Source organism: Caretta caretta, chromosome 10, assembly GCF_965140235.1.
Source record: "Caretta caretta isolate rCarCar2 chromosome 10, rCarCar1.hap1, whole genome shotgun sequence".
NCBI classification, from domain to species: Eukaryota; Metazoa; Chordata; order Testudines; family Cheloniidae; genus Caretta; species Caretta caretta.
The window spans coordinates 22,303,751-22,328,914 of record NC_134215.1 but is presented as its reverse complement, the minus strand read 5'-3'; the positions used below and the strand labels follow the sequence as shown (position 1 = coordinate 22,328,914).

The following is a 25,164-nucleotide window of genomic DNA, read 5'->3' as shown; positions in this document are numbered from 1 at the left end:
AATATAAAATATACCATGTACAGTATGGATCTTCTACTTAATTTCTAGAATGGAACACGCAGCTGGTCTGGTATTCACTCCTTTACAAATATCCTTGTTTGGTTGGTTGTTTTTATCCCCCCTGAAAGTTAAATTTTAAAGGCTTCAATTTGTTATGCTGTTACATTTTAAAAATCCATTTGTAGGGTATTTGTACCTATATATTTTTATTCTCATTCCTTTTTGGGGCTGTGGTTACCCAGGTGTTACCGTAGCAGTGGGTCAAGAGTTAAGAATATTTCTGATGGCATGTTTTTGATTGCTTTTGCTGATTACTCTCTGAAATGATAGTATTTGTCAGACATGAACAAAAAATGTACACAGTTTCTTTTTTTTATTTGAGACACATAGCAAAAATGCTGATGTCAGACATTTCCTCAGTAGCTACAATGTTGCCACTATGTACAAAATATTTGTTAAATGTACTACACATATAAAAATACAGTATGCATTACATATATACAGTACAATGTGCAAAACATATGGCATTCAAAGATATGGAATTTATCTCAGGGGTGCAAACAGCAAATACAAAGGCATCATGGTTTCTTCTAGAAAGGCAAACATAAATGGACATCCTGATTGCCATAATTTTTATTTAATAAACTAGTGCTTAAATGAAGAGGGCTCTACAGATTAGTATCTTTCTTCTTTTTTCATAAAGTGAGATGCTAAGACATAATTGTGACTATGAAAATAAGAAGAGAAACACCTATCACAATAAGCATTATTTCTACTGCAAGCAACAATGAAGAGAGAAACCAGATATTACTTAATACAATTTCTCAAACAAAACAACAAATGTGTGCTGTTAACATCAAAAACAACTTCAGAAATATCTACATCCTTAATTTTTAATAAGTATAATTAAGTAAGTGGATAATACCTTTTGGGACTGACTTTTTTCCTTTAAAATACAAAATGCCTCCTTTGGCAATATAAATGACAATGCTTTGGTTCCTATTATTTTATTTGAGGCTGTGTATCTCCTTTTGATTATTTAAGCAGTAGTCTTACCTAAAAAATCACAGTTGTTACACTGTAGTATAAAGATGTACTTTTTCCTATTCTTTGCTGAAACATAGCCCTCAAACAGTTACCATGATGACTGCTAGATTTCTAAAGCTACGTTTTACACACTGGATAAGAAAATTCCTTGCATTCAAACTCAGACACTGCAGAATGCAGTCTCTCCTTTTCTAATGTGGAACTGCACTGATGCATGAACTTCAATGCTTGCTTCCAATTTCCTTTTACATTTAACAACTTGATGTAAAAGGGGACTGTTGCTCAAACATACAGGTTAATTAGATTTGAGAGCTCAGATAATGATCCTCTTATGCATGTTCCACTTAATCTCTTTACAGCTATGTTTATTTGATTGATAAGAAAAGTGATAGGAAAACAGATTTAAAAATTTAACAGTTCTACAACTGTATAAAGTGTTTCAGCATTTAAGGGTTCTTTATTCAGAATTCTGTGGCACTATGTCCTAATATTTATTTATTTATTTTCCAGTTTAAAAAAAATTAGGATGCAATCCAAATAAATGATGGTGCATCAGTCAGCTTTACAAGGCCCTTCCAGTTAAAGTATTCTGTGATTACAGTGAGTCGTCTTTTGTGACCTTTAAAGCAGTTAGACAGCTTGTGCTGGGTTATCAATTATGTTGCCTGTTACAATTTTCAGCCCTACGAGATGTGTGTTGTATATTGGCAGATAGGCAAATACCAATAGAAAACATCCATATGTTGCTTGTTTTATATACCTGCTTACCTACCTTAAGGTTACCTTGGTGAACTAACTATGTTTTAATAACTGTTTAAAAAAGATTTCAGCATAGGAGTAGGAAGTTCTTCCTAAATGCTGTGGCACTTCGTTCTTTAAAAACCTGATTCTGAAAACCCTCACTGTTGCAAGTTCAGGTTTCAGGATTGGATCCTAAAGTTGTGCAGAGAACAATTGCCATAAATTCTGCCCTTCAAAAGCCTTTTAAATTTATGACCGGGATAATCAACTGTTTAGTGTGCAAGAAAAATGGCATATAAGGGTATCTTGTAAACTTATATGCCTCAGTAAGGGCACTAGAAGTGCAGAAGAAAAATTGTTTGTGGTAAATTTAGTGATAAAAATGGTATCCTTAATTGTGATGTTACCATCCACTAACAGCACAGTTCACAGGAACCATGTTTTGTTAGTCTACTTTAGCTAGCTTGGTGAATTTGGTATCAGTGCATTCTTTTGCAAGTGCAACTGTTCTCACAATGAGAAATACCACTCTAGTGGTAGCAGTCACAAGTCTGTACAGTCATTGTTAAAGATTTGTCTTTTTTATATTACAAAAACGATCATTTAAAACATGCACAAGAAATTTTCCACAATGCCAGGTATGTATGAATATGGCAAATATTGTAGCACATTTCACAACATACACTTTAAAGCAAACATATGTATATCTATATTTGTGTGTGTGTAAGGTTTTACAATACAAGTAATTTTGAATTGTACAAAATCACATTTTTGTTTCAAGGACAGGTATAATAATCCCTTAGTTTTACATGAATTGAGCCAATATGAGTAGAAAGCAATTCTGTACTGGTATCAGCATATTTTAGATGTATAGGATTTTTTTTCTGCACACAGATTCCTATGGGTTTGTTAACATTCTACATTGCCAATAAGGGTATTTGTATAGCAATATACTATACAATATTGCCAGCATGAAGCTATATTTACATGCACATCAAAAAAATTCTTTCCTCAACTAGAAAACTGACTTGAGTTAAAATCACCTTCATCACATTTAAACAGAAGGCAAAGACAAAAGGGGCCATTTTGTTACTACCATCTTTGGTCTGGTGTCACATTTCACACTGCACATTTTTAGTACAATATCATACATAATATACTAACATAGTAGCGTAGATCAATATAAATTACATACACAGGTCTAGCTACCAGACCAAGCACCTATTCCTCCAAGGTGCTGAGTGCCTTTAACGCTCAGACTAGGCACTTAGCACCTCATAGGATCACCCCCCACAGAGCGTGTCGCCAAGTGGAATGGGTAAAGGTCAGGGTATTTGTTCATTTATTGTCTGAAGAACCCTACTCTATTCATCAATATTAAAAGCAAAATACTACACATAAGTAACAGTATGTATAATACCAAAGCCAAGACAATCAAATCTTAAGGCAGACAGTCCTTATGTAACATTATACCCAAGTATTGTATGCACAACTACTTCTGGCAGTATCTAGGCACAACAGTGAGGAATAAGGATAGCATCCTATCCCTTAACTTTGAATTTCTTTTTTTGTTAATATGACTGATATTTTCTTAGAATGTTTGTTTAAAACCAAACTACATGTATGATATGGCATCTTGATAAGCGTGGCCATTTATGAAGTGTTTGCAAACATTTCATATCAAGATATGTAATTAGTTTTAAAATGTTGATTGGCTCTATCCCAAAAAGTACAGATGCTAATATAGTCCCCAAGTCTGCGATGTAATCCATTAGTCTGGATTTCTATGTTTATACTTAGTTAACAGAACTCTGCCCAAGCAGAACTAATGGCTCACACTTCATGATTGGTAATTTAGGAAGTTATAAGAATTTGGACTAACAGCCATTTTGAAAGTTCATTTTGGTATGCTTATTAAAATGGTTACTGTACAGTTAACAGCAGCCACTTTTAGTTTGTTTCCAGCATTTCTTTGATATCAGTTTACCTCTGCAAAATGGCATAAGCTTTAACACCACACTGTGCACTAATCACTTGCTAAATGTTATTTTTTAAACTGAAAAAACAATTGTTTCTGAACTGAGACCCATTTTCAGCCCAGAAATTGCTTTATTTCTGATCTTAATGTTGTGGGAATATGTATGTATTAGTTACAGCAATACTGTTAAAGTTATTGTATGAGAAATAAAATAGAGTTCTAGAATATTTAATTCTTATTTGCATTCTGGTTTGTTTTTCAAAGTATTTTCATGTTAGTTTCTAAAAAGTTAGAAATTCTACAAGGAGCAAATTATGGGCATGCAGTAACAAATGACAACCCCCTTGCTACCCATCCAGCATGCCCTCAATTAACTACTGTTTTTTTGCTACAGTCATCTATTCTGAAGCATTAATCCTTAATAGTGTTGAATTTTACATCTTGAAGCTTTTCTATTTTTTCATTGCTCTTTACCTAAGATGTTCAGGGGTTAGGGAGTCGGTGTGTCACTATCTTGTGTACATCTTATGTATTCTGACCATGATCCTGCAAAAATTTTAATTGAGGTCAGCATGTCTTACTCATGTCCATAAATGTTTGCAAGATCAGGGCCTACAAGAATCACATGGAACTCCTCTTGTATTGTCCTGTAAACATTTTAATATCCTGAAATGATTCTTTGAGATATTTGGTTAGATGAATGTCTCTAGCAAATAGTCTCTGAAACAATGGAAGTAAACTTGGATATTAAATATTCATAGAATACTGTAGTCTATTGGTTTGGTGACCACTGCTACTCTGCCTCCACAAAAATAAGCTGTACAAGTCACAAAGGTAAAAAGTATACAAATAACTGTCTGATATACACATATCTAATAAATCCAAAGTGTTGCTATAGAAAATTCAGTGTTCTCAATATACCTGGCCTTGCTACAGTGGATTGTGTGCAATTACATTTAAAATATCCCTTTGGATGCAGTTCTTCCTTCAGGATTTAAAAATGAAAGAGAGGAATTTTCTAAAAGTCACAGAAAATAAAATATAAAAACAACTTGAACAAATTTAAAGACTCTAGACTAGTGAAATTTCACTGAACCAGCCAGTGCTCTTAGTTGCCTTTGCCCTTACAATGCCTCTTGATCTTGGCTCAGGCTGTCCACAGGAACAATCAAGTGCAGAGATATCTTACCTTCCCTCAAACAATGTTTACTCTTTATTGGTACAGTAGGTTGAAATCTGATTGCACTATTTTTCTTCTGTTTAAAGTCTAATCAAATGACCACACATTTTGCAGTTCGTTTGAGCATTATGAAGGTATCTCAATGCTATTTCCTATATACACTGCTTTCTTCTTGGTGGTACTTTTCCATCAATAACTACAATCATTCTCTCGACCTGTGAAGTATAATTCCCAGATGGCTCTGATCTGCATTATTAATAGAAGGGTAAAGAAACTTACTTGTATAGTTGAACATAAATGCAGAATTAGCATCAAGCATTTCTCCTTCCCAATCATTCTGTGGTAATTTACCTTATTTGCAATCAGAATAGTGTCAAAGGACCTATACTGTAAACGGATAAAGTGAAGTTTTCATCTGCTGTACCTCTATAGCTTAATCCCAGTGCAACTGTAGGTCTTGTGGATCTAGAAAGTCAGTGGAAAACATACTTGGGGCAGTAGAGCTCAGAGGAGTAAGCCCTGATGAGGAATTGGGCATGGTAATGTCTAACCACTCCATATTGTCTAAATTTGTGTCAGGAAGGTCAAGAGATAAACAGGAACTATTAGCAGTGAATTGTTGGTCAGCTGTTTCCATGGGTGAATGAGCATGATCAAGCATGCTGGAGTGATTAAGCAGATCATTCTGAAGATCTTCAATCAGAGAAAATGATTCTCTGTCCTCGCTACTGCTTGCTAGTTGAGGAATTTCATTACCTGAAGGTAAATGTCCATCCAAGAGAGCTTCAAGTTGATTCTCCAAACTTATCGATAAACTATTTGTTGGTTCTAAAGACATAGGAGGTGCCATTTGGACTTGTGGTGGAGGGCGAGATACTGCTGTGTTCACTGGCATTGTGGTGATATTGGCTGTAACTGGTCTCATTTTGGAAATGGGAGATGGTTCCTCTTTTAGAGGGAGGGAAATCTCTGTATAAAAGAAAAAATAAATCCATGAAAATAAAGGGCAAAAAAAATTAGGTACCTTCAAATATTCAACTACTAAATACTTTCTTGAGGTATGAACTGTAAATCCTAAACTAAGCACGTTAAGTTGTTTATCATTTTAATAATGAGACAAGGTGGCTGAGATAATATCTCTTCTTGGATCAACTTCTGTTGATGAAAAAGACAAGCTTTTGAGCTTACACAGAATGCTTTTTCAGGAGTTGGTCCAATAAAAGATACTGCCTAATCCATTACATGTGTCTAATATCCTGGGACCAACATGGCTATAACACTGCAAATAATGAGACACGAGGTCTTTTAAATTGATCTCCACATCTTTTCTTGTCAGTAATATTTCAGCAAGTCTGAAATACTGTATTTAATTTGAGGAGGACTGACATGATGTCCATGGTCTTTCTAAATTGAAGATCTGAAATACTAGTGCTATGTCCAACTGTATTTTACTACGGTTATACAGCTGCTTCACTAACTTAGTACCAAATATTACCTTAGAACAAGAGCTCACCTAGTGTTGTTCTTAGTAAAAGGACATTTCTACTTAAGCAGTAACTCCACAAATCCTTGAGGAGGCTAACAGAACTATTTACTTAACCTTACAAGCACTGTTCCCTTTAAGCTGTGCGTGCACGCGCGCACATAGATTCTAAACCCCGGGCACACAGGGAAACACCATGCGCACATTTGTCTCGTGTCCTGACCGCACATCGGTTGGGACGCCCGCTCACCATCACCGCCAAAGTCCTGGGGCTGGCGTGGCGGTGCCTCTCCCCCTGACCTAACCTGATCCAACCCTAAGAGCCAGAGGGACCTGCTGGCTCTTTGGGTCTCTATGTGCTGCCGGTGCCTGCAAGCCCTGCTCCGGCAGCTCCCATTGGTGCTTTTCCCGGCCAGTGGGAGCCACAGAGCTCACAGTTGTGGCGGGCACAGCACATGGAGAGTGGAGACACCCCCTCGCCACTCTGACCCTAGGAGCCAGAGACCTCCCAGCAGGGCTGGTGAGTGCGGCCAGGGAAGGGGGCAGGGTGTGTCTGGGAGTGAGTGTCTGGGAGGTGTGTGGGGCCTGCAAGGGTAAAGAGGACGCTGGGCAGTGCGGGAGGTTTGTGTGTTTTGGGGTGCTAGCAGGGGGGAGATGTGTGTGTCAGGGCACTGGGCAGTGGGTGGGGGTCTGTGTGGGGCATTGTTTAGTTGTGGTGGGGCTGTGGGGAAAGGCACTGGGAGGAAGGAGAAATCTGTGTGTATTGGGAAATTAGCAAGTGGGGGGGGGTTCTGTGTGGGGTGCTGGGGCTGTGGGCAGGGGTGGTGGTGTGCACAGCACTGTGCATTTGTGTCAAATGTGGAAGGTTGTGGGGGGGGCTATGGGCATAGTGGGTTCAGGGGGTGTAGGCCAGGGAAGCTGTGTGGGTCTCTTCCCCCACTCGCCCAATGTGTCCTGATATTTCACTCTTGCGATCTGGTCACCCTATTTATGGGTGACTTTTGATATTATTTGCCCGCCATCTATCAACACAGCCAGATTCTACTAGCTGGCAAGGGGGGCAGGAAAGGGAAAGGAGGGCAATGAATCATACCCCTTCCCACCAGCATTTTGAACATGGAACATTGATCACAGCGGGACGGGGGATCCACACATCTCCTTGTAGTCTGTGTACAAACTCAAGTACATGCGAATAAGTCAAAATGCCTAGCTGTAGTTGCTAAGGAACTGCAAAGATTTCCCAGAAATGAACAAAGGTAAGTGTTGTTTTCGTGATTGAAATCTTTCAAAGGCATTGGACTTCATACATTTACTTGTGATGTTTTACTGTTTTTTTGCCACAGATACATGGATGTGATCGGAGCTATGCACAAACTTCCGGTTTCCTGATCTGAATGATCTCCCATTTGCCCTTTTGTTAAGCATACTGAAATAGTAGCCATATAATAAAAGTATTAATTTTAAATAAATCAGTCAATCCCAAAATGTCACTGTCTAGCGGTCTAAAGCATAAAAGAACAGCAACTTCATTTAAATCTGGATGGCTGGATGAGACTATAGAGATGGTTACACCAAAGTCACATAGTGTAATGCCTGTTAAACTTTGTGAAATATTCTCATATGATGAGGACAACCGAGTGGTTTGTGTACATTGTTGAGATGCCAGAGCTCTGGGAGAATTTTCAACACGAAGAATGTGGAACTATGTATGGAAGTTGGATTTCTGAAAGCATCATCTGTCAAATAAGTCTCTTATAGATGGTGTAACAAGACTTAGAAACAAAAACCCTTCCTTACAGAGCAGATTGCTTAGCATGATTCTTGAAAGTCCAGCTGAAAAGCAGAGGAGGCAAATTAATCTTGAATGCAAGCGCTCAAACCCAGAAGAAATCAAGGTATTTATTGACAATGCGGTGTTGGCTATTAAAATGAACAGCTCAAAGCTTTCTGTTCAGGATATTAATGACCATATGGAAAAGTACCAGCGAGCTGGAGAAGTAAAAATTATACTTTTGAATTTATTGAAATTATCAACTGCATTGTCCAAAATGACCTCATGCATGAAATAGCATTGGCAATATTTCATACTCTAGCTGTTGATGAAAGCACTGATATATCCATTAACATACTTGATACTCTACTTTAGATATAGATCCATAAATTCTGAAGACTATAAACCTTCGTTTGGTGGACTATTATGATTGCAAGAATATGATGCTGTTTCAATAGTGTCTGTAATCAGAGTTTTAAAAAACCACCAACTTGATCTAATGAAAATGGTGATGTTCACATCTGATGGTGCCTCCGTGATGTTGGGCAAACTCAATGGCATGGCTGCTCAGCTGAAACGTGATATTCCACACTTAGTTCAGCAACATTGCATTGCACACCGGGAAGACTTGGGGATTTCTGATGAATGGAAAGAGGTCAAGCTGATAAGAGACATCAAAACCTTAATGAGAACTGTCTACACGGTGTTCTGTTGGTCATCCAGGAGAAAATGCAAATTTCAGGAAATAGTGGATGCTTCTGAATGCAAGTCAGTGGCTTTCAGGCCACTCAATGAAGTGCACTGGTTATGTAGGCACTTTGCACTTCGAGCACTTACTCAAACTCTAATCCTCTTCTGGAATATTTTAAGCAGGATAAAGATACGGATCCGGTTTCTAAATACTGCCACAAAAAGCTGAATACCATGGAATACCGAATAACATTAGAAGTTTTGAATGATGTTCTGTCGGAGCTGGCTTCACTATCCACGCTGCTCCAGAAACAGGGCCTTACACCTCTTGAAGCATTTCCCCTTGCCCGAGGTAAACTGAACAAGATCAGAAGACAGTACCTTGGAGATTCTTATGGAGTGACAAAGTTAAGGCTCTCTTAGATATGAGCTCTCAAGAAAATAATGAAATTGATACCAGTTCCATAATAACTTTCATAAATATCTTGTGTGCACATTTGGCAGACAGGTTTCCAGAGGATGAAGTCTGCTTTTGATTGTGCAGCAATAGTTAAGTGTGACTTCAATTTTGGAAGTCATCAGGTCAAATCCCTTTGTTCAAAATACAAAGTCTTTCTTGCTGAAGAGATTGTTATAGTCAGTCAGTACGACTTCAAGTTTGCAGTAGCCAAAAGAATCAAAAGCCACTTGGTTTTAAGTTTCCCGAATATGGTGACATTTGCTCACCAGAAAGAACATTTCAGGATCTTGCAAAGTTGATGGATATTGGAGGAACCTTCCTAGCATCAGGTGCAGACTCTGAGAGTGGCGTTAGCTTAATGAACACTCTCTAAAAAACAAACTACGGAATTGTTTACGAGTAGATCATTTGAACATGCTGATGTGTATTAAGAGTTACCAGCTGGATGGAGGACTGACAGATGTGGACAGAGTTTATATTAAATGGGCAAATGAAAAAGATTGTGGGGAAAAACAGTAAGGTTAGTTTAGCAGCCTGACATTTCCACCAATAAGGAAATTAAAATGCATTTGTAATTACATATCTTATTCTTAGCTGATAATCATTTATTGATTTTTTTTAAAGGAAAATTTTAAAATTTAAAACAAACTTTTGTTTGTTTTTTTTTACTTATGATGTCTCTATCTGAAAACCCATATAAATAGACATAAATTGCAAATTTTTAAATGTATAAGCATTTTACTCACTTGGGCACATTTGCCTCATGGTGCACAAATTTGAACTCTGCTGCAAAAATTTGCACAGAAGAAATTTTTTTGCACACTCAACTTGTAAGCAATGTTCCTGCTAATTTTTGACAGGCTAAGTATGCCTACTTTTTTTCTTATGCCTTGTTTATTAGCTCTTTCTAAACTTCAATCTTGCTGCTTTTAATGAAATAGCCCCAGTAAAGTTAATGGAACTAGTTGCAAGATCACACCTCTGTTGTACATTTACTAACTGAACAGAGTTCACAAACAATTTTTGCACATAAAACTTTAAGCGAAGACAATGAAAAGCTTTTTTGTCTACCAATCCACACAGTTTTCTCGAGTCTAGTCTTCACTAAAAAAGGTTTGCTGGTATATAGCTGTTCTAGTAAATGTGCCTAGTAGAGAGACAGGTTTCAGAGTAGCAGCCGTGTTAGTCTGTATTCGCAAAAAGAAAAGGAGTACTAGTGGCACCTTAGAGACTAACCAATTTGAGAGACAGTTTCTCATGGCAAAAATGTGCTTTTGCTGGTATAGTTCACACTAGTTTCCCAAACAATATAAGCTATATCTAAGGCCCAGCTTAATTTGCGATATTGCAGATTCCACAATATTAGGCTTCCACTGCAATTTTGACAGTGGATGCCCTGCCGTGTGCCCATAATAATAATGTCTGTTATTGCTTGTCTGCAACTCAGCTGCAGTTCAAGTAGGGCCTTTTCTATGTCAGCAAAAGCACTTTTTGGCCAGTATAACTGCATCTGCAAGAGGGCTTCTGTTGGTATAAAAAAAGGTAAAAAACACATTATGATGGCAGAGGTTTTTAGTGCAGAGCTCATGTAGGTTAGGGCAATAACCCAGGAAGGGGGGTCTTTCCTTTTTAATAAGATGATGGAAAATATCTGCCATGGTATTTGTGTTTAACTTTTTTGCAAAACTTACAGGAATTGGCAAATAACTCTTACTGATCAAACCATAATTTCTTCACCCTCTGCTACAGATGTTTGTATATACCTGAGTAAGCATAATAATGTGTTCTTTACCATTTCCTGTAACTTTACATCATTATTTTGAAGTGAGAAGCATAGAACCATTAGCATGAAGATGTTTTTGGGAGCATTAGAACCATTTGTACACATTAAACAAAGCTTGATTGGTCTGTATTAAGATGTTTGAATTTTTGTGTAATAGTCTTGATCATGACAAAGGTCTTATATTGTGGTTAGTCTGTACAGGCAGCTGTGTTGCTTTCAGATTATACAATCTCTGCATTGTGTAATTCAAGTTTATTCTTATAACTCTTCAGTTAATTTTGACTAACAGAAATACTATAGATTTTTAGGATGTGGTTGAAATTCCAGCTACTGCCGAACAATCAGGTTTTTATCTTGGCACTCATCAATAACCTTATGGAAGCAACACTAAATATTACACTAATTTGATTACTTGCTATCAGAACATTTTCCTCTGAGTATATTAATCATTTCTCAGCCTACAATGAATTTTATGTATAGTTTTATGCCAATGATAGTTTGCAAAATTCTTTTGTTCAGAGTTGCTTTCTGATCTTTAACCTTAGTTTAAATGCTGACTGAAATATTAATTAATTAAATTAATTAATACTTATTTTAATTAATAATTAAATAAAGTAAATTAAAATGTGACGTAATTAATATTTAATAATTAATTTAATTTAACTTCCTTAATTTACAGGAAGTTAGCCATTAACTAGTGTGTGTGTGCACATTTTATGCCTATTTCCCCCAATAGTTTCTTTGAGGGTTAGGTTTTAACGTGTTAATTTTGTACATTACAATGGAAACATGCTTTATTCCATATATGTTGTCTTTTCCAGATTCTAATATGAAGTTTTCCTTTCATGTGTCTTTTTCTTCTATCCTACCAAACACGATACTATACTACTGTTAGCAGACATAATGAATTGTGAGAATTAGAGTGCAGGTTTTTCTCAGGTGGCAGATACAAAAACTCTGCATCCATAAATGGCTTGATGTGATAATGATAGTCAGTAATACACAGGATCTGTAGCAGCAGAACTAGAACCACATCAAGAAGACTGACCCTGGAAATTATTCTTGTACCCTGTTAGAAAGGGGAAGCTACTGAGGACTTTTACCACTTAAATAACTTACCCAAAGAGAGTGATTGAAGTGGTTCTCCAGGCTTGCTAACATTCATGGAGTCGGGAGGGAGGGAGAGGTACGTGAAAGAGCCCAGAAAAAGACAGGAAGCATGAGCAGAATGGCCAGTATTCTAGAGCAGTGTTTCACAACCTTTTCGATACCAGGGACCAGCACCAGTCCATGGAACAGTCATTGAGAAACAATGTTCTAGACAAATGGGGAAGAAACGTTTTCTAGAATGGCAGATGAGGAATATATTAAATTTACAAAAGTACGTGTTTGTAAGACTCTGGATATAGCATTGTCCTTTTGTTTTAAATACAAATCACTTTTTTTCAAAATTTAATTCATATAAATCTACAGGAAGCAGATTTTAATTACACCTCTTTCCTCTGAACTGGATCAGAACGATAAGTAATTTACTTCCCAAATACCCCTGAAATGAATGTTTCACTTGCATCAAAATGAGAGCTGAAACCTTGATAAATAGCTGTCCAGTTAAAATGTAGAACTACGTGTATACTTTCTACTAAGATATTTTTGTCACTGTCTAAAGCTAATATATCACAACTGACAGCCTTCTACAGCAGCAGTCAGCTTGTGGTATAGGGTGAATGATTATTTTCCTCAGTGCTAATGGAACTTTGGCCTTTCAAATACTTTGCATTTAGGTACAGTGTTCTTAGAGAACTGAACAGGAATAATAAATGCCATGTTTGGTACCTAAATATCCACTTACTCCAGCAGATGAGACCCCTCTGCTGTAGTGGTCCCATTTTCTTCCTTACTCTTTTCTTCCCGTCGCATCTTAACTTCTTGTTCTAATTTCTATCAGTTTTTTAAATAGTTTTGTCTATACATTACACATAGTGTTAATCTGACTTACCTCCACTCTTAATGAGGATATCGAAGAGATCATCCATCTGTTGACTGTGTGCATTTGAAATCTGTAACGGAGAGAGAATTTCTTGTCATGCAGACTCTAATATAAGATGTGATTGATTGCCAGCTTCCCTCAATAACACTATTAACATTAGCTTGGATTATGGCTCTAGATTTTTTTTTAAATGACTTTAGCCTCACCAGTAAAAGCTGGAGTAATGCCATGCTTTTAAATAATACTTTGAATGATATTAGAGGTGGTTGTCATCTGTTTTATAGTGTTGTCACTGAGGGGATTAGCATGAAGCAAATCAGGAAGCTGCTGAAAGGCAAGGAGAAATATTTTTTTTTAAATAATGTAAGTAATGTTGATGTATTTAGTGGCTTCTTCTACCACATAAGCCACCAGCCAAGACTAGTGGGTGGGCTACTGGGGTTTTATATATATAAAAAATATATTAAATAGCATTCTAAAGAAATTATTACAACGAAATACAAATAAAGCAAATGAGCATCTTGCCTTGCAACTGTCTTGAAGTCTCCTCATTGCCAATATGAATGATGTCATAGTGATACTTTAAGGCCCACAATCCAATATTCCTCATAATAGTACTGACAACACTCATTAAAATGAGAGGGTCTTTTTGAGTGGTCCTGCTAACGTACCTTTTTAAATGTTGTTGAACAATTTTACACAAATACAAACAATGAAAAAATAATTGTACACTTATCAAATACAGCTTGTCCATTTTCAAGGTATTATGGGTCAGACAACCTCTTTAAAGAGCTGAAAACATGCAATGTCATTTGAAGGGTAATTATTGCTAGATTGGTAACAAGGTGTCATATTTGATAATGTCACAATATTAATTATTTCCATACAGCTAAATATACAGACAAACAACCAATATTTTGTACATCTGAAATAATTTTATCTAAAGGATAAATTCAGTTAACAGAATCATGAAAAACCAGAGCTCTTGGAGTGAAAATCACTATATATATCCAAATGCCAATAGGGTAGGTCTGAGCAATGGAGTGCATGCAGGGAAATCCTGGCACTCGGACCAACACACTGACACTGATTTTAATAATTCTATGTAAAAAGGGAAAAAATTATCTGATAGTTATTTTCTCTTATTTAACCTACCTCTCGCTGACATGCCTGCATGTTGCGGGTCTGTTTTATGGCCTCTTCATAACGTGGAGGGTCTTTTGTCTTGGTTCCTGGATTGCTGAATAGAGGGTGTTGTATGATATATGGTTGGGACTCCGAGGGTGAGTCAGGCTATGTGAAACAACAACATAATGAACAAACAAGTGAACCATATTGGTAAAGTAAACTATTCTTAAGGGGATCAGCTATATAAATACTAGATTTACCCTGGTTCTCCAGTCAGATAACTATTTAGCTGATAGTGTGTGATTACTTTTAACTGTTTTACAGCTAGATTAGATGTATGTATTCTGTATGTAAAATATTCATATACACCCAACACTAATAAATGTTCTTAATAAAAAATGTAGCAACAGCCTTATGGAGAAGAAGTGAGCAAATCTTACCTTATTGGGTCCGTTTTGCACTGAGGGAACCTGGTTCTTCCCAGCATCAAGGCTAGTGTTTAATGCCTTATTGATAAAAGGCTGTTGTAGTGTTTTAACAGGTGGATTTTGATAGGGAAATACTGTATTTGATGTATTAGGTGGGAAAACCTGTAAAGGATTAATATTTTATCAAAAGCTAACATTTTTATATTCGCAATCATGGTTAAATGACATTAAAATAAAATCATTAGGGAAAGTAAAAGCAATTATGCTTTCTTTCTTATGTATTTGTTTGCTTAACTTCTACCTGGGAAAGTGATTTTTCTATAACTACAATAATTGTCTGTATTTTTCAGTGGATTAGGCAGAAGAGTCTGGAGCAACTATCAGCACTGCTGTTCTTGGAGAGAGACTGTCACTCTGCAATGTTGAGCCTTTACTCACCTGAAATTTATAATACAGCTTCAGTCTGCCTGAAGAGTCTGCCAAAAGCTTTTGCTCATGATTATACTTAAAAAAAAAAAAAAAAAAATCTAAACTGCTTTCCTCTCTGATTTTCCAGGAAGCACATGACCTATCTGTGTTGTTCTGAGAGGAACATGGTTTCTGGCACATGAGGCATAAAACAATTTAAAGTAACATCTCCACCTAGTGGCCAACCAATGAAGCACAATTATACTAATTTCTGGCCTGATTTAAATTCAAACTAGTTCTTAGAAAAAGATGATATAAACTCCGAGTGCATATCTAAAATACGTGCCAGATTAGGGGCTACCTTTTGTAAACCTGGATTATCAAAATTACGTAACAGTAACATCTACCCCTTTAAGATAAAAAGTCCTTATTTGAGTAGGTTAGCTAGTATTTGAGCACAATCTAAAGAAATAAATGGAAAAATGGGAATAATGTTTTTCCCATCAATACAATACATGCTTAATAACAAAGAAATACAACAGCTAGTACTAATATAGTAGTTTTCTTTCATGATATCTACCTTATTAAAGTTTAAGGCCCATCAGCCCCATTTTTTTCACATCGGGAAAATATGGTGCACACAGAGGTTAACAACTAGGTCCAGAAAGGTGACTTAGACTCACCAGTGCAATCCCTAAAATGTAGGCATCCTGGGGTGTAGTGGAATCCACAGACCCAAGTTATGTACCAAAGAACAGGATTCATACAAGCCAGCACACTGAGCAGGAAGCTGCCTAAATTAGGCAACAGAAAATGTCAGAAAGGGGTGTGGTCTAAGTCCTGGCCCTTAAAGGGAGTTGGGTGCCTAATTGTGGGCTGCAGGGAGATGCTTCCCTCCACTCTGCATTCACAGCCCTGGAGTTAGGCCAGACCTGGTTTAGGTACCTTTCTCTCTCTCTCTCACACACACACATACAAAGGGAGGAAATACATCCCTTCTATGTTCTATAGCCCAGTGGTTACAGCACCCACTGGGTATGTGGGAGACTTTGGTACAAATCCCCACACACTGATTTGAAACAGGGTTTCCCGTCTCTAAGATGAGTACCCTAACCACCAGAGTAGAGGGTATTCTGGGGTAGGTCTCTCTCAATCTCCACTGTAGAAGCTGTTTCACTTTTTATAGAATACTTAAATATTCACTGGAGCAGGGCCTGAAACCTTGGTTTTCCAGATGGGCACCCTAATCACCAGGCTACAGAATCATTCTTTCTGGCCCGCTATATAGTATGCAGTAAACCATGTTGTCTGCCTTAGAAAGGATAATATTTCCTAACAGAGAACTTAGGTTACCCATGTAGCAAATGGTAACAGAAATGCCTCAAATTACAGTATATGATAATTTCACATTTATATCTCATCAGTAGTCACAAACCTTTCTGATTTGTTGGGCCTGACTGAGCACATACTGTGTGACAGTATTTTGTTTTGATGGTGGACCATGCATCTGTGCTGCTGTCTGAACTGGACCAGAAGATGAAACAGGTGCAGATACTTGTGATGAAGCCTGAATTCCTGCTTGTGACTGAGCCAGAATACAAATGAAATTTACACAATGGCATTTAATATTTTAGCTATTTACAGTAGAGTTATGGCATAATCAATAATCCTCAGTTGTGGTAATTTACAATCAGTCAAGAAGTCACATTGTTTGAATACTGTTTCACTTTCAGATTCCACTGAAGCTTTACAGCCCAACATTTGAGTATGTAAAAGTAAAATAGAAGTAGATGGGCAAACACACAGTTGGACTTGGGAGAAAAGTCCCAATACACATTTTGCAAACGACAGCATTTGGAGTTATATGCTCTAATCCAGTATAGATCAGAAAATCTGAATAGGATACTTTCTGTACAGTGTGGGAAAATTCCATCAAATCCTTATTGACAGAGACTGCAAATGAAACAGCAAGAGCACATGAATATATAGTGTACAAATATTTGTACACAACTGAGAAACCCCCTTTCTATACACCTGTTCCTTGAACCTCAAATGTATAGTAATGTAAATCCCTTATCCCCCCTCCGCCCCCAAACAAAAAAAACCCAACATCCCCAAAACATTAACAACTTTTCTATGCCAAAGCTAATTCTCCCCCAACACAATCTGGGCAGACTGTTTCCTAAACAAAGTGTACCATCACTGCATGCTGGTATGATAGGTGATACTTTTAAGTCATGTTTTTTTTCTTCTTAGCTTGGTAGCCTACTAAAACTAAGTGATGTCACTACTACAAAGTCTGAATGAAAGGAGATAAAGGAGACTCACAGTTCAGTAGTACAGAATGTCATGGAGATCAGTTGCACTAGAATCACCTAACTGATTTATATTGTGGAGAGTGGGGTTGCTGAAGCAAAGAAAAAGGAGCAAAGGGGTTGGATCTGCTGCTTTACCTGAAGGTTAGGGGAGCAAGGAGCAGAGTGGCCCATGTGGAGAAGAGCTATTTGCATATTCAAGAAGGCAGCAAAGGTTCCAAGCAAAGAGATGATGGGCTTCCCAAGCTACACTGGCAGGGGAGATCCCAGCATGTGGAGGGAATGTGGTTTTTGAGGCCAGAATTAACTGATTTCGGGAGAGCCTATAGCTAATTAATTAAAACGTAAGTGGATGTGAGAATTAATTTAATCTGAGGGGTGGGCATCAGAACTGATTTTATTTATGAGGGAAGAACTGATGACTTGTGTGGTGGTGGGAAGTCAGAGTTGATTTACTGGGGGCAGGAGGGAGTGCATGCGGAAAAGGATAGAGGACTGCAGGTACTTGTCTCTTGGGCTAGTAGGCTTAATCCCTGGAAGAATAATTGTCATGGAAATTTTTCAAAAAATCTTTGCTAGAATGCACAAAAAGGACTCATCTAGGAAATGCCTGCGTGAGGGAAAAGAAGCTAACTGAAAAGATTGGCTCTTGATAGTTTCTACTCAAGTCTAATACAATTGTGAAATAAGTCAATATTTTTATAATTAAGCATATAAACAGCATTTTTCTACTCTATATAAAAAATAAGTAGCATGGCTTACAATCATAATGGGTAATTTAAATGATTAAAGTTAGATAAAACATTTCATACCTGTAGCTGTATATTGCCCACTGGTAGCTGCACTGAAGTGGCTGAATTTGGTCCTTGGATAGACAGTGGGAGTAGCAACTGTGTTGATCCATGGGTAGTTAGTAAAGCTTGAGGCTGGGCAACAACTGCAGTTTGTGGCTGCCTCTGTGAACTCACATAGAATTGAGAGATTACATTCTGTGGTTCAGCTTTGGCCAAAGGTACCTCCTGCTTGATAATGACAGCCTTTTTAGCAACTAGGTTCTGGCCACCAGTAGACACTGGCTGTCCTAAAGAATGGCTGGTTACAGATACTGGTTGCCTTGGACTAGAGCAATCAGTGAGAGTGTTTTCATCTTTGATAGCAGCATTTAGTTGTTTCTGATCCAACATAGTTATGGAGTTAACAGGAGTCTGGGATTGCTGCTGCTGACCCTGTTTTTCAACCTTCAGTTGCATTTTCAGTACTTCCACAAGTTTCTGTTCTTGTTCCAGTTTCCTTTTGAGCTCTTCAATCTGCTTCTCTTTTTCTTGAAGCTTGCGGTCCTTTTCTGCTGCATCAAGCTCCATGCTTGAGATGCTTCTACTAGCATGACTCAGACTGTCTTCATTCACAGTCACTCTTAGAGGTGAAGTACTTAAGAACTGGGATGGTGACATCATGGTCATCATTTCTGTGAAAGTATCTGTCATGTTTGTGTCATCTGTGCTTAGACTTGATTGTTCTGAAGAAGATGGTGAAATGGGCAAAGGGGAGCTAATGCTTTCAGTATGTGCTAATTTGAAGCCAGTTCCAGCAGACGATGTTTCTGAAGGAAAGCTCCCTACTGATTTATTTAATGTTGTAACAGGGAATGTCACAGTTACCTCCCCTGTGTTACTGATGACACCAGTAGAAGTGGTTATTGCAACCACTTTATTAGTATTGACACTATTATTATTAAGGTCTTGGTAGGGTTTCAGACGCTCAATAAGATCTGTTTTCGTTCCAGACACTGGCAATCCCCTTAATTTCAATTCCATCTTCAGTTCAGCTACCTGAGGATAAAATAAGACTTAGTTTTCAAAACCAAACCAAACCAGCATGTTGTTTTACCTGCATTGGATTTTGCTAAAAGCATATTCAGCGTATTCACTATTCATTATGCACTCATCTTTTGTGTGCAAGAGAGAGATTCTTTATAGCAACATTTATGTAAAAAACATATCTATATAAACAAGTTCCTTTTGGTGGAAAGCCAAAAAATCATGTTAATACTAATACACTGCTATACAATAGACAAACATTTCAGATAGCACTGTAAGCACACTGCATATTTCTTTAACGCAAACAAGACTCATCTGGGAACTATGAAAGTACATCATCTCTCCATTTTGAACTGAAAACTTCTGAAACAAATCTACAGTATCTGACAAATGTGCACATTAAAGCATTGAATACGCAAAATTTGGCATGTTGAGTCACTTCTTTATGCCAGCATGAGACAAGGTTATGGGACCTATTGTATCGGAAATTTATCAGGAGGATTGGATGACTCAGTGCATTAGTCACCTTTAGTTAGAAATTGACCAAATATTACCATATGCCACCTGGGTTTCTTTTACAAGAATGAAAAGCATAACCAATTTATCTATCTAACTTCTGGAGGAGAGAGCCTGGATTTTCCAGTCAAATAAGTATACTGACTGACATGCTCACTGGGGTTAAACTATGGACAGAAGGGGTAAGTTACAGTATGTATTTTATGAAATTCTTTTAATCAGAATTTTGATTTAAAAATAAATGGTTACTTACCCATAGTAGCTGTGGTTCTTTGAGATGTGTTGTCCACATGATTCCACTCTTGGTGCACATGTACCTCGTGCAAAAGACCGTATTATTTTGGCTAACAGTGTTCATTAGGGCCACACCTGCACCCTAAGTGCCCCCAACAAAGAATATACAGGGCAAAGTAGATCCACCTGTCCCTCAGTTCCTTCACCAATGCCATAGGAGTAGAACTCTGTATTTGCACGAAAGTACAATGGAGTGTGGAAACTGTGTGGACAACACGACCCGAAGAACTGCAGTTACTGTAAGATAAGTAACCATTCTTTCTGAGAGTGACTGTGCACATAGATTCCTCTCTTGGTGACTAACAAGCAGTTGTCTGGTTGTGTGGAGGTGGGTACTAGGAGTCCTACTTAAAAATACTGCAGGAGAACCCTCAAAAAACTGCCATCCAATTTCTGGAAGCCTGTGTTAAAGAATAGCACCTTGTAAATGTGTACAGTGAGCCCTGTGTAGCTACTCAACATATTTCAGATACAGGAATATTCCTCGAACAGGCAGTGGATGCTGCCTGAGCCCTAATGCAATGTGCTTTAATGTGGCTTGGTGGATCTACTCTGGCTAGTTCATAACATGGCCTTATACAGCTGGAGACCGATTTGGATAACTTCTGTGAGGATACAGTTTGCCCCTTAATTCAATCAGCAAAGGCCATAAATAGTTTGGGCATGTTCCTGAATTATTTTGTTCTCAGTAAAAAGATAGTGTCCTTGCTACATCAAGTGTATGAAACCTAGCTTTCCTAGGGTCGAGTGAGATTTAAGAAAGAAAACCAGGAGGTGAATAGATTGGTTTATGTGGAATCTAAGAGAACTTTAGGTAGAAACTTGGGGTGACATCTAAGAGTGTCCCTATTTTTATGAAATATTCTGTATAGAGGATCTGTCATGAGAGCCTGAACCTGCTTTACTCTTCACGCCAGAAAGGCAAGGCAGTATACGTTGACAGCTAGGACAGGAATCGGACTCATCAACCCTAATACTATATAGAGGACAAAGGAAAGTCCTGAACTGTGGGAAAAACATGCAATGAGGTATTTTAAGAATCTAGCCACTATAGGGTGGGGCAAAAGTTTGGTCTTGGTTTGTGGGGTGATGAGCAGATATTGCTGCTCTATGGACACTTATACAACCAATGGACAATCCAGACTGTTTCAAAGCCGGCAAATAGTCCAGCATTGCTGAAATTGGTAATGCTAAAGGAGACAACTGGTGCTGGGATGCCAAACAAAACCTGGTTCCATTTGGCTTCGTATTTTAAGTCTGGTTGAAGATTTCCCTGCTGTGAAGCAGAATGTTCTGAACCTCAACTGAACAGCTTCTTTTGGTGGATGTCATCTAGTCAATATTCAGGCTGTCAGGTGTAACAGTGCTAGATCCGGGTACAGTATCTGACTGTTGTTCTGAGAGACAATGTTGGGCAAAGAAGGTAAGGCAATTGGTGGCTATGTCGAAAGGCTGATGGAGATCTGAGTATTAGAGCTGTTTTGCCCATGCTTGGGCTATCATGCACCCTGCATCCTCTCTCAGTTTCCTCAGAAACCTCGGTGTTGTGGGGATCCTGGTGTCCAAGAGAAGGGGACATCTGTCCAGGAGTCTGGGCTTGCACCCCTTTCTGGAACAGAATGTCTGCTGACACTCAATCTGGTCCATGGCAAACAGATTTCTATTTCTGGGAATCCCACTTATGAAAGGTGTTCTCTGACTGACCACTCATGGCTGACAGAACTGTCTCTCAGTTGATTTACCAAGACATTCTGAAGACTGGGAATACTCAGAGCCACTGGGTGATTTGATTCAGAATGTATCAAATTCCATAGTTACATGGACTCCTGACAAGAGTGGGGATGATCTTGCTTCCCCTTGCTTGTTGACATAGTGCATAGCTGTGGTGCTGTCTGTCAGCATTGCACCATTTTACTTGCATGCCAGGTGGATTGCTCTGAGCTCTAGGATATCTATGAAGATGAGTCTCTGTGGAGGGACTATAGTCCCTGAATTTAAAGGCCGTCTAGACGAGCCTTACCCCAATCCCTGAACAATGATTAGTCACCAGAGCCTTGGTAAGTAGAGGTGCTGCTAAGGGCACTCAGTTGCACACTTGAAAAATGTCTTTCCACAATTTCACAAGAAGAGGACTTCTTGAGGGACCATGCTTTTCACGTCCATGTGGTGCCTGCTGGTAGATATATTGATGTCAATCATCTTTGCATAGGAGCTTAGGTGAAGTCTGGCATGCTGTCTGACATGAGTGCATGAGGCCATGTGTCCTAGAAGTCTGAGACGTGTGGACAACATGTTTGGAATCTCTGGGAGAGGTAAAAAAACTATACTTACTATATGACCTATTGTATTATATAGTAGGTTAAATAAATCACACAGTGCACAGAAAAGCAGATACTGCAAGAGTGTTGTCTCACTGCCATGGGCAGTAAGAAGGAACTGAGGAACTGCTGGGCCTGCTCTTTATGCCCTCAGGTGTGGGCTGTTATGGCACTTCAAGTGCAGAAATGTCCCCAAAGGACACTGCTGACCAACAGAATCCAATCTTGCATGCCTGGGACGCATGTATCAACAAGAATGGAATCTATATGTGCACTCATAAGAACTATATTTTGCCATTAGTAATATTTTACTAGTGGCTTTCACAATAAGAATATCCCACATGCCTACTCTAGAATTTGTTAAAGGTTCCCATTGTCGACAGCTGATCTAGATGATTAGCATTTCCAACTTTCAGGCTAAACTGGCTACATGTTTTGCTTGTTTTATATGAGAAAGACAGCTTTGAAACCAGTAGATTGCTGTCCCAACAATCTAATCTTCAGAATCTTCCTTCTGTGTTTGGATAAGAAACCAGGATTCACTGGGTTAAGGAACACAAGGCAGAGAATAAACAAGCTGAGCACTAGATGTCTTGCTATTCCTTCACACAAAACTGGGAGCATTTGTGTCATAGCTAATGAAAATATTTGAATCTGAACACCACAAACTTGATGTTCTTCATATCCATTTTCAAAAGCGGACTGACATCTTTAATTCCGCAGAACAGCTTCTTAATGAAGAAAGGACCTTTTATGCTGGAGCTGGTAGAATATGACAAAAGTGACGTGTGAATATTTTTGTGAATAAACCTGGCAGGTTTATTTCATGATCCCAGTCTGTGGGTTCGTATTATTCACACAACTTCCTTTTCAGGATTCACAAAAAGTGAAGACATTTTCATGAATTTTAGCATGAATGCTTAACTGAAAATTTATAAGGAATCAATGTGTTGTTCAATATTGCTATTCATTATTCTCCTGCTTAGTTTCCATAATCCAGTCAGGAAACAAAACAATACTATGTGACATAGCTGACCAGTCATACATCATAAATGGTGAATACACTAACAGCAGGAAAGGTTCATAAACAATTAACAGACAGGAAAAAAAGGTCTATATTTGTAGCATAATTAGCAACAAATAATTCAACCAGCTCTACTTCATAGGACCAATTAGCAAAAGGGAATTCTTGTTTTGTTGTTTATAAAGGATATAAAAATACTACTGGTAAATAATGTAGTTTCTGTATAGAAATTTTAAATTATGTAAGATGGACCAAATATAAACATATATAAATATAGAGAGGTGTGCCCCACTTTGTGTGTACAAAATTATTGTGCACACATTCTGCACACTTCACTTGCTTGCATAGGCAGCAGACAAGCCAATTCTATTTGTGCACACAGGTGACAGTGCTCGGAAGTGTGTACACAACAGGAGAAACAAATGAGTTAAGGCCCCAATAAAATTTAGCCCATCTTTAATGGTGTTATTTCTATGCAGAAATTACAGCAGTCACTTCTCTGAATGTCTCATTAGGGGATCTGTTTAAACTTATAGTGCTGACTTAAACCTCTGTATTAGAATATTATAACTCTTCATAGGGAACCATTAATTCAATGTCAAAATCTGTTTGTGGTCAACATTTAGCATATAGTCTGCTTCATCTAGATACTTTCATTCTCCTGGGCAAGCCTTCATATATTGAACAGATAAAGTATGCAAATATTCTATGTTCCTTTCTTATCTGAAGTAGAGAAGTGTTGTAAGGATTAGATAAAATTTATAAAATGCTTTGGACAAGAAAAGAGCTTCTTAGAAACTGGGGGGAAAAAAAAACTAAATAAAAGCAAAATATCTAGATTGGTAGTAAATGAAATTGACAAAAACATTTCTATAAGATCTCAGAGGAAATGTAAAGTACATAGAAAAATAAAATCCAGGCTTACGCCTGTCAGTAACATTTTGCAAGTTATAACCTTTGCTGATATTTGCACATAGACAAATCCCTCTTCATTTTTACCTTCAGGTCATCCAAGCTTGAAGGAAGCGGTCCTGGTTTCCTGCTGGGAATATTACTGTTCTGTCTTGGTGTGCAGGCTACCGACGTAGGTGCGCTGCTGCTCAAAGTAGTCAGTGGTATATTCCCATTGTTGTTCTGTTTGTCACTGAGGGGTCTGCAAGTAAAAAACAAAACAAAAAAATCAGTGCTAGCTATTATGGTATTTACTTTTAAGAAGCAGTAGTACTGAATTTAAAATTTATCCACTTAATGGCAGAAAATTGACTTTTCCTCAGATGCAAAACTAGAACAGTTGGACTCATTACATATTTCAAATAATTCTTGAATTGCTTGCAGAGGAAAAGTCTACTGTGGAAAATATATTGGTATTTTTTGTAGTGTACAGTTAGTCTTACAAGTTCATGTTTAATCACTTTTATTACACTACTAAAATATTAAGGAAATCTTGCCTCTAAAAAGTGAACAGGATTTATACAACCCAAGCTGTCTTTGTTTCAAATATCATACTATTTTTTCTATTAATGCAAGAACACCACAATCAGATATCAAAAACACAAGAAGAAATATTGAAATTAACCAAACTTCTGCTGACTAGTGCAGTAAACTAGGTTAATAATGTATGTCACTCTATTTTAAAAGCTGTCTTCATATGCAGATTTACATATTTAGAATTAATTAAAGAACCTTTGGAGTGTGATAATTGTTTAAGATATATGTGAACAAATGGAGCCAAGAAGAAGAGTTTGCAAATTGCACACTAACATTTCAATCTCTTTCCTATCATAAAAGCTAAAACG

The 25,164-nt window shown here is 37.7% G+C and overlaps 1 protein-coding gene across 13 annotated transcripts in view; it reads right to left on the bottom strand.

Moving 5' to 3' along the window:
* Nucleotides 1-356: 356 nt before the first annotated feature.
* MRTFB (myocardin related transcription factor B) overlaps nucleotides 357-25,164 on the bottom strand; it is a 194,077-nt gene continuing 169,269 nt past the window's right edge. For 12 of the 13 annotated variants that reach the window (XM_048868371.2, XM_048868372.2, XM_048868373.2 and 9 more), the window contains 7 exons: nucleotides 24,368-24,521; nucleotides 18,212-19,228; nucleotides 16,520-16,669; nucleotides 14,689-14,838; nucleotides 14,276-14,413; nucleotides 13,130-13,190; nucleotides 357-5,915 (listed from right to left, as the gene is read on the bottom strand). In XM_048868371.2, coding sequence (XP_048724328.2) covers nucleotides 5,380-5,915; nucleotides 13,130-13,190; nucleotides 14,276-14,413; nucleotides 14,689-14,838; nucleotides 16,520-16,669; nucleotides 18,212-19,228; nucleotides 24,368-24,521 — 2,206 coding nt within the window. In that variant the 3' untranslated portion in view covers nucleotides 357-5,379. The remainder of the gene's footprint in view (nucleotides 5,916-13,129; nucleotides 13,191-14,275; nucleotides 14,414-14,688; nucleotides 14,839-16,519; nucleotides 16,670-18,211; nucleotides 19,229-24,367; nucleotides 24,522-25,164) is intronic. The other variant, XM_048868377.2, reaches the window with a different exon arrangement.